A 14,892-nucleotide genomic window follows, 5' to 3' on the forward strand; every position below is an offset into this window, starting at 1 on the left:
TTTGTACACGCAGAGCCTTTATCGCGTACGGTACCTAACTTATTGTTTTGTCAAACATTTTACCAATTGTAGATATAAAATATCTATTTATATTCCAGTTTAGTTTTTGGAAACTGTTTTATCGCGTAGATCTTCCAATAAAATATATGTTTTCTTGAAGGGAGGGAGGGACCTCCTTGCCTTGAACAAACAACTAGCGACGACTAGTGAAATTCAAATGTACTACACATTCATTTGTTAGAACATGGAGGCGTGATGGCACATTTGTCGAAACCTAAGATTTTGCAAGTTTGCCGTTTCGCTTTTAATATTGTGATTAGAAACTTATCTTAGCTTCTATAGTTTTCTGCTTTCATTATTATGTACAAAGAGAGTATTTTTATTAAAGAACAACCGACGTTTCCGGAAAAATTTAAGGGAGAGACTATAGCATTTCGAGGTTCACAGGTACGTACCATTTTGCGTTATAAGACCATGCTGGTTATAATTATTACTTATATTTTGTAATTTGTAAAGGTTCTTAAGTTACTCAAAGTCTTAATACATAAAAAAACAATTATCTTTGAATGATTCAATGCTTCACGAAACTATTAGGCTATTAGGTGTTAACTGTTAGGTAATAAAGGTACGTATTCACTATGTACCTACTTACTTTTTAAGTTTAGGAAAGCTTTAATTTCGTCATAAGAATTACTTTCTTGTAATGTGTTTACATGCGTATTTTTATTTACAGAGTGAAGTCTACAACATACTGTAACTACTCAATTAAAAAATAAGTATTACAAAATAATTTATCTAGTTAGGTAGAGACTTGGACCAGCTCTATCATGGCTGGAAACAAAATAAATACTAAGAAAAGGGAAGATAAAAGTAAAACATTAAGGAATGCCAATCAAGGAAATGAAGATACCGAAGATATTGATTTTTCAATTCTAAGAAAGCCTATAATATCAAGTGTTACTGGGTTCAGCCAGGCAAGAAAAATATTTGATGTAGCTACAGAAGAGGTAAATTACCATAAATAGAAGATAACACTGCTACTTAAGTGTAGCAAATATGTATTGTATTGATACTTAATATAAAATATTTCAGATCAAGAGCTTAATTTCCAATGAGTGTGACCTCCTATATGAATGTAAAGTCTGCAGGAATATCTTCAGGAGCTTGGTGAATTTTATATCACACAAACGAATCTACTGTAGAGAAAAGTTTACTGCTTCTGAACATGGACATTTTGTTAGGCCCTCATCACTAGTAAGATGTTTTTAAATTATTCTGACATTCGATGTAAACTTTTCCATATTCTTTACCTATGTCAATTTATAAAATATTTTATTTAAGGCTCATGAAGTGAAGAAATTTAATAAGTTGGAGGAGAATTATAGAGCATCCTTAAAAACAGGAAATGAAGATGATTCAAGTGATCGTATACCACTTACAAAAGATCTGTCAGAGGTTATTGAAAGAATAGCTAAACGTAAAGCAGTGCAAGATGGTATGATAGAAAATCAGCAAGTTACTCTCCAAAAAATACCTAAAAGTGCAGTTGCTGTTTACCAAAGTGTTAACTATGACGGTAAAATCACTGATAGTCTTCGAGCTCAAGTAAGTAATTTCAATCTTGTAAGTTGTACTAGATATCTATATATTTTGTATACTTACCTATAGAATAACGGTTCTGTTTTTATAAGTGCATTATGTATGTATGTTTCTTTGGCTCGCTGTAGGGCTTTCTTCTAAAAAAACAAGTAATCATCAATCAGTGAAAGGCATCATTACATTTGTCTATGTAGATAGCTTATCTTAAATATGAACTTGTATCCATAAAAAAAAACACCTGAATAGTTATGTTTTTAAGTGCATAAAACTGTTTACCTTGAATGTCTCTTTGATTTACAGGTTCAAGAACTTAACAGAATAACATCTATGGAAAATGCAGTATTGCAAAAAGATGGTAAATTCAAAATACAGAATACACTTCCCAATGATCCAGAAAATGTAATTCAGATCAGTGATGATGACGATGAAGATGAAGATAGTGAGGATAACAATGTACACGAGTGCAAGGAATGTATGTATCTGTTTTTAATAAGCTAATTTTAAGTTAAAATGCAATATGCTCTGGTCTTCTTATATTCTAGCTAGTATTTAAATTTGAATATGAAATGTTATCTGACAAAAGAATCTTATATCTTTAAACGAGCAATCTCGGAATCGGCTCCAACGATTTTCATGCAATTTAGTATATAGCTAGGAATCATTTTTAGAAAATGTCATTTAATTCGTGTTTTATCGAATACCGAGCAAAGCTCGGTTAAATAGCTAGTTATAATTATTATGACAAAACTAGTATGAAAAAAAGTAAGTATATAAGTATGTGTAGAAAATAAAATTTAAATAATTAGTAAGTACTTATTCTTTATTTTCAGGTGATTTGCAGTTTACAACTTTGAAAACATTAAAGTTCCACATGAAACATAAGCATCTGGAGAACAGGCTGGTATTCCCCTGTCCGGATTGTCTTGCAATATTCTCAACTTCCTGGAGTGTGTACCGTCATTTGTTTAAAATTCACCGGTAAATTTCCATTTTATGTCTGTTGAAATTAATATTTGACTAAATATTTTTTTATATTATTCTAACAGTCAGCTGGACAAGCATAGGATTTTTTTATGAAATAAGTAGGCAAACGAGCAAACGGGTCACGCTGGCGCTGTTTCACGCTGGTTTTCTGTGAGAACGTGGTATTTCTCCGGTCGAGCCGGCCCATTCGTGCCGAAGCATGGCACAACCACTTAAAACAGCTGGACTAAGAAATTGGATGTTTACATTCTATAAATGCTGTCAATCCCTGCTGATTGGCGAGGTGATGCTATAGCTAAGTATAGCTCTGGTATAGCTTACAGCTTCAGTAGAAGCAAATGTCAATTTCGACATAAATATGCCAGTTCGACCAAATCAATACTTCGACCACACTGAAAACCAGCGTTAAACAACGCTCATTTTGTTTCTAACTAAGTGAGCGAGGTAATCAGAGGCATCCAAAGATTTTAAGGGGGGTATTACATTATCATTTATATTGGATCATTCCTATGATCATATATAGGATTCAATATATATGATCATTTGATCATATCTGCTTATTACACTATCATATTTCATTGATCCTATTTTACGTCATATGTGGTTTCAATAGCCAATGGAGAGTGCTAACGCTGACAGGTATTGACGTCAGGGTTACTAGATCTCAGAGAATTCGATGTGTCAAAAGACATCGTCATTTTTAATATAGCTTGTTTTTTGTTATTTCAGTAAGATTATCCAAGTATATAAATAGAAAAATAATTACATTACATTATTTGAAACATATTAACGAACAAGAAATAAAAAATTGAGTCAATGATCTCGGATTGAGAGAGATTGAGATTGGATCCAATCTCTCAGCAAATGTCAAAAATCTATGATCAAGGAAGAAATGAATCATATATCTATATTACATTATCTAATATCATTGACTCAATGATCTCGGATCCAATATATATGATAATCTAATATCCCCCTGAGGACCAGTGTTGCAAGTATGGGTGGGGCTTATCACTTAGCAAGTTACCAACTAAGTGATCCATCTGCTCGTTTCCTGCTGCGTTTCATAAATAATTTTTGATATAACTTTTTTCTTCTAGAAAAACTGCAGCCCAGATTCGTAGACTCAGGGAATCCATACAGTCTAAAGCGTTTAGAATGAACAATCCTCCTGCATTCTATGAAAAAAGGAAATCTAACATCAAAAACGCTCCACAAAAGAAAACTGAAGAAGAGCGTTTGGATCAAGAGAATCAAGTATGTAGTATCAACTGGGAGTTTTTCAAGTAATATACACCAACATGATTTGTTTCATTAAATTGGACTCATTCATAACTTTTTTGGTATAACCACCAATTTTAACTTCAGCTTTGTGGCCACCACATAGTTTAAAACAATGGTTAAATTCGTAAATATAATGTGTATCTGCAAATGCTTATAGTTATCGTTTTTTAGGAATGGATGGACAATATGGAGGGAGACGGCGAGCTGCCCCGCTGCGGCGGGTGCGGGCGCGCGTTTGCCCGCCTAGCCGCTCTAGTGGCACATACCAACACCTGCCAACCCCGCTCCCGTGCGCTCGCTCGCCGCCCGCAGGAGACCAAGAAAATTGAAATACAAATCAGAAAGGACTACAACAAGGGTCCGCCGACTAGTATGGTCTTCACCAAATCTGAAAATGGTAAGTAAAATAGTTCAATAGTTTGCGTTTTTTAACTGCACGTTTTGAAACACATACACCCAAGGAAAGGAGTAACTATCAGTATTAAACTGATAATATCACCTTAATTATTATGATAATAACAACAATGAATTGTTCCACGCGTTTCTGTTTTAACTAATCGGTAAAATTGCTTTTACAGATATTAAGGATAACCCCAAAGAAGTAGCGGCGACGAAACCTGTGCCAACAAAGGATCCTATTGATGTTGAGGAGAATAAATTAACGGAGGCGGTGATGACTGTAATAGGTGACAAAGAAGAAAATATGGAAATTGATACAGACTCCGCAATAATAGAGAAAAAAGATATTACGCATGAGAACAAAGATACGTCGCAAGAAACCAAAGATAGGTCGCAAGACAACAAAGACAGGTTGCAAGACAACAAAGACAGGTGGCAAGACCACAAAAACATGACACAGGAAAACAAAGACACATTGCTAGTAAATAAAGATACAACTCACGATAATAAAGATACAACGCAAGAAAACAAAGACACGACGCAAGAAAATGAAGACGCGTTGCAAGATGACAAAGATATGTCGCAAGAAAAGAAGTTCTTAAACAGATTGCCTTATGCTTATGGAGCTGAAAAAAGAAATTTGGATGCTCTCAAACAAAAAATGAATCAGGATGTTGAATTAGACAGTTTTCTATGTAAAAAATGTGATACAAAATGTGTCGATAAAGGAGCACTCATTGATCATATGGCAAATCATTACAAATGGATACGCTATGGATGTAAGCTGTGCAACTTTAAACATTACGAATTTGATAAATTACCAGAGCATATAAAGATTGTACATAAACTTAAAGGAGACTCAGATTTTTACTTTAGCACGGTAAAGGCTATAGACAGTCCTGAAGCATTAGAAATTACCGAATTATCTGATGATGTAAGTGAAACAACAGCAACTAGTCCCGAATCTAGGAGGCCTAGCAGATGTTCTAGTGATTCAAGTCGAATGTCAGACGATAGTTCATCCAGTAGTGTGCGTATAGAAGGATCCAGAAAACGAAAGATAAATCGCTGTAGAACTAACACAAAGAAATTTAAGGAATCATCTGGTCTTGGTAAGAAATATTTAAGTACTTTCATACATTCATAGCTCTTTATTAGGTATATTGAATATTGAATTTTTGGATATATTTTGAGATTCCCTTAGTTAAATATTTATTGATTATAAATTGCTTTCCTGTTCGTAATGTAAGTGACGTGATTGTCCATATCTATAAACAATTATGATATTTGCTTATTTTGCAATTTCAGATAAAAGTGAGGATCCAAAGGAAGAAGAAATGAAACCGAATATAATAGACAATGAATCATCTTCAAATTCAAAAACGTTTGAAGAAAATTCGTCAGATATGGATGATGTTGAAACTGATAAAAGCACGAAAATTATAACTAACGACAAGCCTGTATCAGTAGCCTCCCGTAGACCAGTACGTAAGAAAACTAAACCAAAAAATGAGGATTTTGAGTACGATTTATCTAATTTATTAAAGCTGGAAGCTCAAGGATACAGAGATTCACTGTTATCGTCATCAAATAAAACTTATACGAGTAAAAAGAAAATGCAAGATAATCAAAACGCGTTTGATAATTTAAATAAAGAATGTACTGGAGCGTTAGTTACATTGTCGAGAAAAAGTGTAGAGAAATCAAAAGCAGTTATGAAAAATAGCAGTTTCGCTTTCAATAGCAGCAGCAAGAGAATTGTCAATGTTTTTGCAAAACCGTACACGCCAAAAATATCGAAAACAGATAAATCTTCACCTAAGAAAGATGCAATAGAATCTACTAATGATCAGAGTCCCACGAAAGAAGCAACAGCAGCTGAGGCACAGGCCGTGGACACTAAAGATACTAGTAAGACTACTCATGCTTCTGAAGTTCAAAACTATAACGAGAAAAGTCAACCAGAGACTGATACTATGACCCAAAAAGAAAGTATTTTGGAAAAGTATGAAACTCCTAATTGTAGTAAAAATGAACCAGATACTAGCAAGGAGTCAGATACAAAGGATACTGTACCTAACGAAAAAGATAAAAGTAATAGTAATGTTAATGTCTCAAAAATATTTCCAATCAAATTCGGTCGAGGAATAGATGTAATAAAAAATCCTTTAATAAAAAAAAATTTAACTGACTTTACAAAAGCAGGAATGAAAACTAAAATTCTTGTTATTAAGCCTATTAATCGAAGTAAAGATGGAGCAAATAGTATAAACACTCCACTTAAATTTCAAACTATCAAAATTAAGGATCCCAACAAAAATAAAGCAAATGAAGAAAAGAAAACAGATCAAAGTGTGATTGCACCAGTTCCTAAGGTAGAATGTGCCATTCGTCCTCCATCTAGTTTAAGTAGCAATGAGAAAGGTCCTCTCCCCTCAATAACTCAGTCATTTGAAAATAATAGTGATGTTGTAAATACCACTACTGAAATAAATGATGATAAAAGTACCAAAAATGATGCAGTGAAATCATCAGATACTAAAAGTAATGACAACAGTGACATCAAGGAGCAAGAAGTTTTAGCGCCTGAGAATACAAAAAGTTAATTTTTACAGAAAATGTGCTACTTCTGAGTTCTGTTAAAAGACTATTATCAAAAGTATATTGTACAGTAAAATGTAAACCACTATGTTAGATAGAAATAAATTACATTCATTTACATAATATAATATTGTTGACTTAAGTTTATTCCTTCCCTTCCCCTCAATCCCTATTTTGATGTTTTGACAATATTTAAGTTAGATAGACAATTTGAGGCATTTAAATTAGGCTGCAGTTACACATGCTCAAAAAATTAAATTAAGAAATTTAAAAAAAACCCCCGCCAAACATACTTTAAAAAGTAATGAAATAACATATTTTACTGACTTTAAGTTTAAATAATTCCTAAGTGTAAAGTGATATTTTAATCCATAATTGTTGTCACGGTGTGTCGGGGGACCGCCAACAGTGTCTTTTGCATTTTGTATCGCCATGTCACTGATCGTCTCGATTCGGTTCGCTGTGAACTGACCCTTAAACTATAATGTTATGTGAAATCAAACATCTACATTAGCGGTCCCCCGACACACCTTAACAACAATAATTATGGACTAAAATATCACTTTACACTTAGGAATTATTTAAACTTATAGTCAGTAAAATATGTTATTTCATTACTTTTTTAAAGTATGTTTGGCGAGGGTTTTTTTAAATTTCTTAATTTAATTTTATTTCATGCTTTTTAAACTTGTGTTGGTTATAGTGCAGAATAATTCCTATCAACAGGAACATATTATATCCCAATGAATACCATCCAGGATTGTCCTTTTGGAGGAGGCCGTCAATATGAGTCCAAACATGAAACCTCCACTTTGGGTTCTTGATATGGAGCTCGGCTCCTATAGAATCAAGGTGATGCTGCAGCAGCAGCATGCAAAAATTTATTGGTTATCTACGTCTTACTAGTTGTCGCAATTAAAATGAGCTCAAACACGAAACCCTTGCTCTAAGTTGGTGAGGAGTTGGGTATCCTATTGATTACCAGGTGATGCTGCAGCACCAGGTCAACTTTACATTAATGTGTAAATATTCATAAATGTCACGAACTAGAATGCAATAAAACCCACCAAACGACTGCAAGTTGGTAATCGGCCCTTCACGAATAAGATGAACCGCCATTTTTCAGCACGATGCAGACTGATGATGATGAACTATAGCTAAGAACACTCTCCATGGGCGTACCGAGGGGGGGGGGGGCCTGGATCATGTTGACGTCCCTACTAAGTATATTATCTAGTACTTTTATCTATAAAAATAAAAAATTAAGAACGATTAAGATTTTTGCCATTTGTTTGCAATACAATATTTTTACAACTAAAAATTATTAATTTTTATTCTTTACAAACACCTAGCTTATGAAAAAACTGATTTGCCCCCCCCGGCCCAGAACCTGGGTGATTTGCCCCCCCCCCCCCCCCCCCCCCTGGCACCAGAACCTGGGTAATTTGATCCCCCCCTGGCCCAGAACCTGGGTACGCCCATGACACTCTCAATTAAGTCAGCTTTCAAACAAAAAAAAAACTAGATCAAAATCGGTCCACCCGTTTGGATGCTACGATGCCACAGACAGACATAGGTACAGACAGAACAGACTGACAGGCAGACACGTCAAACTAATAACACCCCTGTTTTTTGTCGGGGGTTAAAAACAGCATGCTTAAGGGGGGTAATACATTATCATTTATATTGGATCATTTCTATGTTCATTTATTATAGGATCCAATATATATGATCATTTGATCATATCATATTACATTATCTTATTTCATTGACAATCATGCTGTTTGAACTCGATACACTTGTTTTTATTAAGCATGCTTATTATACCAGAAAAACTGATGAATAGGTACACCACAAACCTGTCTGCGCATACCTAATTCCTCCTACGCCACCCGCGCCGCAAGTAGCATGCTCGAAAATCGCACGCCGGTCGATTTTTGAGCATGCTCGAAATAAGCATGCTTATTTTGAACAATGCATTGACACACGTCATGCTCGTAATCAGCATAACTTGCTCGGTAAGCATGCGGCGTGCTTGAAAATATAAGCATGTGTAACTAGCCTAACTACCTTTAGTATTTTTAAATTCAGCAGATATATCACTGTTGCGTGAACACACATACATACGAAAATATGTATGTATTATTATTATGTTTTTCTAATATTTATTTATTGCCTAAATGTAATTAAGGTAATATCCTATATAATATATATATTGGAAAATAAAACATTCACAATAAATATAACTAAGTTTTATTACACTTGATAATGAATAATTACATAACTGTTGGCTTATAAGGGGAAATTAAGCATTCTTAGCTAAGGTTTCGGCTTTAGCTACAACCTCTTCAATTGGGCCAACCATATAGAATGCAACCTCTGGCAGATGATCATATTCTCCTTGTAAGATCTTGGAGAATCCCTTGATAGTTTCCTCGAGGGGGACAAGTTTTCCAGCATGACCAGTGAACACCTCGGCTACTTGGAAAGGCTGAGACAAGAACCTCTGGATTTTACGGGCACGGGCTACAGTAAGTTTGTCTTCCTCAGACAATTCATCCATACCCAGAATGGCAATGATGTCCTGCAGGGATTTGTAATCTTGAAGGATCTTCTGCACACCACGAGCAACATTGTAGTGCTCAGCTCCAATAATGTTGGGGTCCATGATACGAGAGGTGGAGTCGAGGGGGTCCACAGCTGGGTAGATACCCAATTCAGCAATAGCTCTAGACAATACAGTGGTGGCGTCCAAGTGAGCGAAGGTGGTGGCAGGGGCTGGATCAGTCAAATCATCAGCTGGCACATAGATAGCCTGTACAGATGTGATGGATCCCTTCTTTGTGGTGGTGATACGTTCCTGCATGGTACCCATGTCAGTGGCCAAAGTTGGTTGATAACCTACAGCAGATGGAATACGACCCAACAGGGCAGATACCTCGGAACCAGCCTGGGTGAAACGGAAAATGTTGTCAATGAAAAGCAGCACATCCTGACCCTCCTGATCACGGAAGTACTCAGCCACAGTCAAACCAGTCAGGGCAACACGGGCACGCGCGCCGGGGGGCTCGTTCATCTGACCGTATACAAGGGCTACTTTGGAGGTCTTGTCCTTCAGGGAGATTACACCAGACTCAATCATTTCATGGTACAAATCGTTACCCTCGCGGGTGCGCTCACCCACACCAGCAAATACTGAGTAACCACCGTGAGCCTTGGCGACGTTGTTGATGAGCTCCATAATGAGTACGGTTTTACCGACACCGGCGCCACCGAAGAGGCCGATCTTTCCTCCCTTGGCGTAAGGGGCGAGTAAATCTACGACCTTGATACCAGTGACCAGGATCTCCTGCTGGACAGACATGTCAACGAACTCCGGGGCTTCGGCGTGGATAGCAGCGGTCTTGTCGGTGGGAATGGGGCCGCGCTCGTCGATGGGCTCGCCGATTACGTTGATGATACGGCCTAAAGTTTCTGCTCCCACGGGAATACGGATGGGCGAGCCCGAGTCGAGGACGGGTTGGCCTCGCACTAGACCCTCAGTTCCGTCCATGGCGATGGTGCGGACGGTGTTCTCACCCAAGTGCTGCGCGACCTCGAGAACGAGGCGCGGGGAGCGGTTTTGTACTTCCAGGGCATTGAGGATGGGTGGTAGATTGTCTTCAAACTGCACGTCTACGACGGCACCGATAACTGCGACCACCTTACCTTGTCCTTTGCCAGCGGCTGCCTTTGCATAATCCCTTTTTTGAACAGCTGATACAGCAACAATCTTGCCACATTCTGATAGGGCTTTTTCTGCTACTGCCTTAGCGGCCAAAAAGCCACCTCCAACTTTACTCACTGCCCCTAACATTTTTATGGAATTCAGCAGCCGGATGATAAATTAAATGGCAGTGAGAAAATTATGTAACCTCAAATGCGCTCGAGCTTCTTGTACTTTTTTTCGCTGCTGGCAACCAAATAAAATTATTATTGATTGACAAAAAGGAAACTTTCTAGTTTCTACGGACATTAAACGGGTTTCGGCTAGTCATAGAATTTAATAATATATTTTTGTGTGTGATTTAATTTAATAATATATTTGGTAATAATTAATGTATTATGTAACAATAAAATATAAAAATATAGTGCGTCAAGAAAGTCTAGGAGGCGAAACTTTTTTTTAAGCAATAGCAACACTCTTTTGACATTTGTCTTTGTTGTATCCATAGACTTAATAAGGTTGTATCAATACTCTATGACATAAAATTTACAAAACAAAGATTTTCAATTTGCTTAAATTTAGTTTTACAATGTGAAAACTACATGTTACTGTGATTAATATGAACAATTAAAGTGAAAGACGTGTCATAAGTGCTGAAAATTTGAAGATTTTCATTGAAGAAAAATAGTAAAATGCGAAAATATTACTGAAATTCTCGCGTCCATATTTCCGATTCTGATCGCTCAATCAACATAGTAGTCTTTAGCAGGTAATTATTAAGCGTTTGTTTTATAAATTTTGTTAGTTAATTTTATTGTTTATTGTAATTTTAAGTAGCCTGAGTAAGTATTATGTAGTATAATAAAGCAATAGGTAATTTTACATAAATCCTATGTTTACGTAAACAATGAACTGTCAAAGAAATCTATCATATAACGCGCCTAACAATGATTGATACTTTGACTTAGGTGCTTTGCGTTTTTAGGCGTAGGTATATAAAATTCTCGTGTCAAGTGTATGTGCTTAACTCCTTTAACACTTTGATGCAGCGTAATATAATATTGTAATTATTACGTTTTATGTTTACAGGTAGCAGAAAAAGCGTTTAACGAAAAAACCGAAATGACTGGGAGAATTTATGCTATCATTTTGAAACACTGAAAATAAATACAAGGAGTGGGGAATTAACCCTTTATTAGGATATCCTAAATTCAATATTGAAGAGCTGATTATTGAAGATGAAAGTGTCCATTCACTGTGACACCACTGCTGTAACTACATGGACCTAGAAAGTGGCGATGATTCTGTTTTCGGCTGCATTGTAGAATATTATTTGGATGATCATATTTTATTAAAATAACAAAACCCTGTTTTTCACTTATTTATTTTTTGTATTTTCTTAAATAAGTAATTCCATAATAAAAAAGGAGTGAGCTTGTCTCAGCTCTCACTGGTCATCAAAGCAGCTCTGCAGCTCTCAGGGAGAGGGTACTTAAATAACAGGTGTTATAAATTCATAATAATATGTAGCACTAGTGACTAGATGTCCCGGTGAACTTCGTGTCACTTATAAATCGTCCCTGGACTTCCAGGAATATTTAAGGACTAAAATTAGCCACATCAGTTCAACCGTTTAATCGAGTTATTGCATTTTTTATATAGTCCGTCAAGAAAGTGAAGAAATTAAAAAGTGGCAACATCGTAGTGTCATTTCTTTTTAGGGTTCCGTACCCAAAGGGTTAAAACGGAACCCTATTACTGAGACTTCGATTTCTGTCCGTCTGTCCGTCTGTCTCCAGGCTGTAACTCAAGAACGGTAATAGATAGAGAGTTGAAATTTTCACAAACTGTATTTCTGTTGCCGCTATAACAACAAATACTAAAAACAAAATAAATTAAATATTTAAGGGGGGCTCCGATACAACAAACATAATTTTTCAAACATTTTTTGCTCGGTAACAATGATGACAACAAGTAGGCACTTGAAATTTTCACAAAGGCCATAATTATTATAATATGTGTTATTTAATAATTATTAATAATATTTAAATAAAATAAAAATTTAAGGGGGGCTCCCATACAAAAACACAATTTTGGCTGATTTTTGCTCTATAACGGTACGGAACCCTTCGTACGCGAGTCCGACTGGCACTTGACCGATTATTTCTTAGATTGATTTGAAAGGGATGACACTACGATGTTGCCACTTTTTAATTTCTTCACTTTCTTGACAGAGACAGACTATGACATAATTATATAATAGGTAGGTACTTTACATAGATTAGATTGTTTCTTGTAATGTCGTAAATTAAACACACAATATAACTACATCATAATTATTTCAAATTTTCTTAAAGTCTACATAATATATATAAATCATAATATTTACAACGTGTTTTTAAACTGTATTTAATATAAAGTATCAAAATCTTTTATAGTGACTGGATAGTGTGGCCATAAGAGGCCACACCGGAAACTAGTGGCGACTCTATTAATGTCGTGACTTTTTTGACGGGCTATACGGTGTACAAACGAACAATAAAAACGGCCTCTCCATATTTCCACGTCACGACGTCGTGAACGTGGAACGGTGCGGCAACGTAACACGTTACGTTGCCGTTGACGAGCCCATCAACGTGGAACGGTGCTTTAGCCGTTAACGTGGCACGGTACGTTGTCGTGACGTGAAAATTTACGTAAACAAATTACGAAACGTGAAAATGCACGACTGCACGTCACGGTGTAGTAACTATTCACATCTTTTTTTCTTATCTCTCCGTCTTCTTAACAATAGCAGCTAAGCAGAATACGTATTGTGCGGTCCTTAACTATATAGTTATGTAGTGAAGAATGTAGGCAGCAATGCTGCAATTTTACAAGGCATGGTGACGTACAATGTTGCTACATCGTGACGTGCATTTTTATATTATACCTACGTTACGTTATGCGTTACGTTAACGTAAATTTTCACGTCATGACAAGCAATGCCTTGTTACCGCACCGTTCCACGTTGACGACGCGACTTCGTGACATGGACGGCGACGTCGCTGTACTGTGTCAAAAATGTTGTCCGCAAGGCTACAAAATGTGACCCGAAATTTTATACATACATGTACCTATGCATGTATTTGGTACACAATTTTGTTTTTTTATACAAGTGACAATATTAATTGTCATTTGTCAACGGCTTTATTTCCTAAAGGGAAACTACAAGTTCGAACTACAAGTTTCGTAGGGTTCGAACCATAAAGTTATACCTAGCGGAATAGAGCAGTTCAATCTCGAGCTGTCAAACGAAACCAAAATTGGGTTTCATCTGTGTGAAAAATATGTGTACATATACACTTACACAAGCATGATTGTACATGGAGGGATTTTCATTTATATTTTTTAATTTTAATTTTATCAATCTTAACTAGATGGCGTAAGGATAGACACTTCTAGATTGTCTATTGGTTCCTTCAGGAATTCATCCTGACCGATCTGAAATTATCTGCAGGTTGGCATCACTGACTACATATGGGTTGTGTTTCCAAAAAATATCAGTGTACCTACTGTCAAGTGTGACATAAATCAAACATATAATTTAAGCCATAGACATATTATTTAAGATTTAAACCCAGTATTTCATTGACTTTTATAAGTGGACGCGGCATAATGGTCTCTACCAAATCAAAATACTGTGGTCGGTCCGCCATTTTATGTTCTGGTTCTCCGAGATACATAAACTGTCAAAGTGTCGTATTATAGGGATGTCGAAATTTAAAGAAAATATTGATACATCGATAATTGAAAAAATATCAATATCGGTCTCGATATATCGCGAAAAAAATATCGATATATCGGTCAAATTTTTCGACCAATTTGCTTTTTTTTAAATTAATTTATAGTCCGTCAAAAAAGTGAAGAAATTTAAATCGGTACGTTTATATTTTTACTAAAATGTATGTTATTTTACCGATGGCTTGACTTCGTATGTGCTAATTTAGTTAATAATTAGACAATAAATAAGATTTGTGATAGAATTAAAAAAATTTGTCCTTGGATCGGTACGTTTATATTTTTACTAAAATGTTTGTTATTTTACCGATGGCTTGACTTCGTATGTGCTAATTTAGTTATTAATTAGACAATAAATAAGATTTGTGATAGAATAGTAATACAACATGGCTTGATTTTCGATATTATTTAATCAATATAGAAATTAGTAGATTTGACGTTTAGTGATGTACTTTTTTATCGAATTTAAAAAATATAAGGTGAAGAATCTAATCATTTATTTAAAAGGTTTTAACCTTAATAGCTCACTTATAACATCT

General features: G+C 35.7%; 2 protein-coding genes across 3 annotated transcripts; one reads left to right on the forward strand and one right to left on the reverse strand.

The window, feature by feature from the left end:
- Nucleotides 1-44: 44 nt before the first annotated feature.
- On the forward strand, nt 45-6,987 carry LOC121727490. 2 transcript variants are annotated; one of them, XM_042115372.1, is made up of 11 exons: nt 45-447; nt 734-1,007; nt 1,093-1,254; nt 1,342-1,605; nt 1,900-2,071; nt 2,430-2,577; nt 3,684-3,840; nt 4,039-4,264; nt 4,446-4,635; nt 4,699-5,378; nt 5,575-6,987. In XM_042115372.1, exons 2-11 carry the CDS (start codon nt 828-830, stop codon nt 6,870-6,872), a joined length of 3,477 nt encoding a protein of 1,158 aa, XP_041971306.1. In that variant the 5' UTR covers nt 45-447; nt 734-827; the 3' UTR covers nt 6,873-6,987. The 2 variants fall into 2 exon arrangements, with proteins under 2 accessions (XP_041971306.1, XP_041971305.1); XM_042115371.1 differs by having other exon boundaries at nt 4,446-5,378.
- Nucleotides 6,988-9,104: 2,117 nt separating this feature from the next.
- Nucleotides 9,105-10,811, reverse strand: LOC121727500 (ATP synthase subunit beta, mitochondrial-like). The gene has a single exon (XM_042115387.1). It carries the CDS (start codon nt 10,721-10,723, stop codon nt 9,173-9,175), a length of 1,551 nt encoding a protein of 516 aa, XP_041971321.1. The 5' UTR covers nt 10,724-10,811; the 3' UTR covers nt 9,105-9,172.
- Nucleotides 10,812-14,892: the final 4,081 nt, after the last annotated feature.

Source organism: Aricia agestis, chromosome 5, assembly GCF_905147365.1.
Source record: "Aricia agestis chromosome 5, ilAriAges1.1, whole genome shotgun sequence".
Lineage (NCBI taxonomy): Eukaryota > Metazoa > Arthropoda > Insecta > Lepidoptera > Lycaenidae > Aricia > Aricia agestis.

Coding starts and splice junctions, on each gene's coding strand:
- LOC121727490 (XM_042115371.1), top strand. CDS start 828: ATGGCTGGAAACAAAATAAATACTAAGAAAAGGGAAGATAAAAGTAAA. Junction 2,072..2,429: donor TGTACACGAGTGCAAGGAAT/GTATGTATCTGT, acceptor CTTTATTTTCAG/GTGATTTGCAGTTTACAACT. Junction 2,578..3,683: donor CATTTGTTTAAAATTCACCG/GTAAATTTCCAT, acceptor TTTTTCTTCTAG/AAAAACTGCAGCCCAGATTC.
- LOC121727500 (XM_042115387.1), bottom strand. CDS start 10,723: ATGTTAGGGGCAGTGAGTAAAGTTGGAGGTGGCTTTTTGGCCGCTAAG.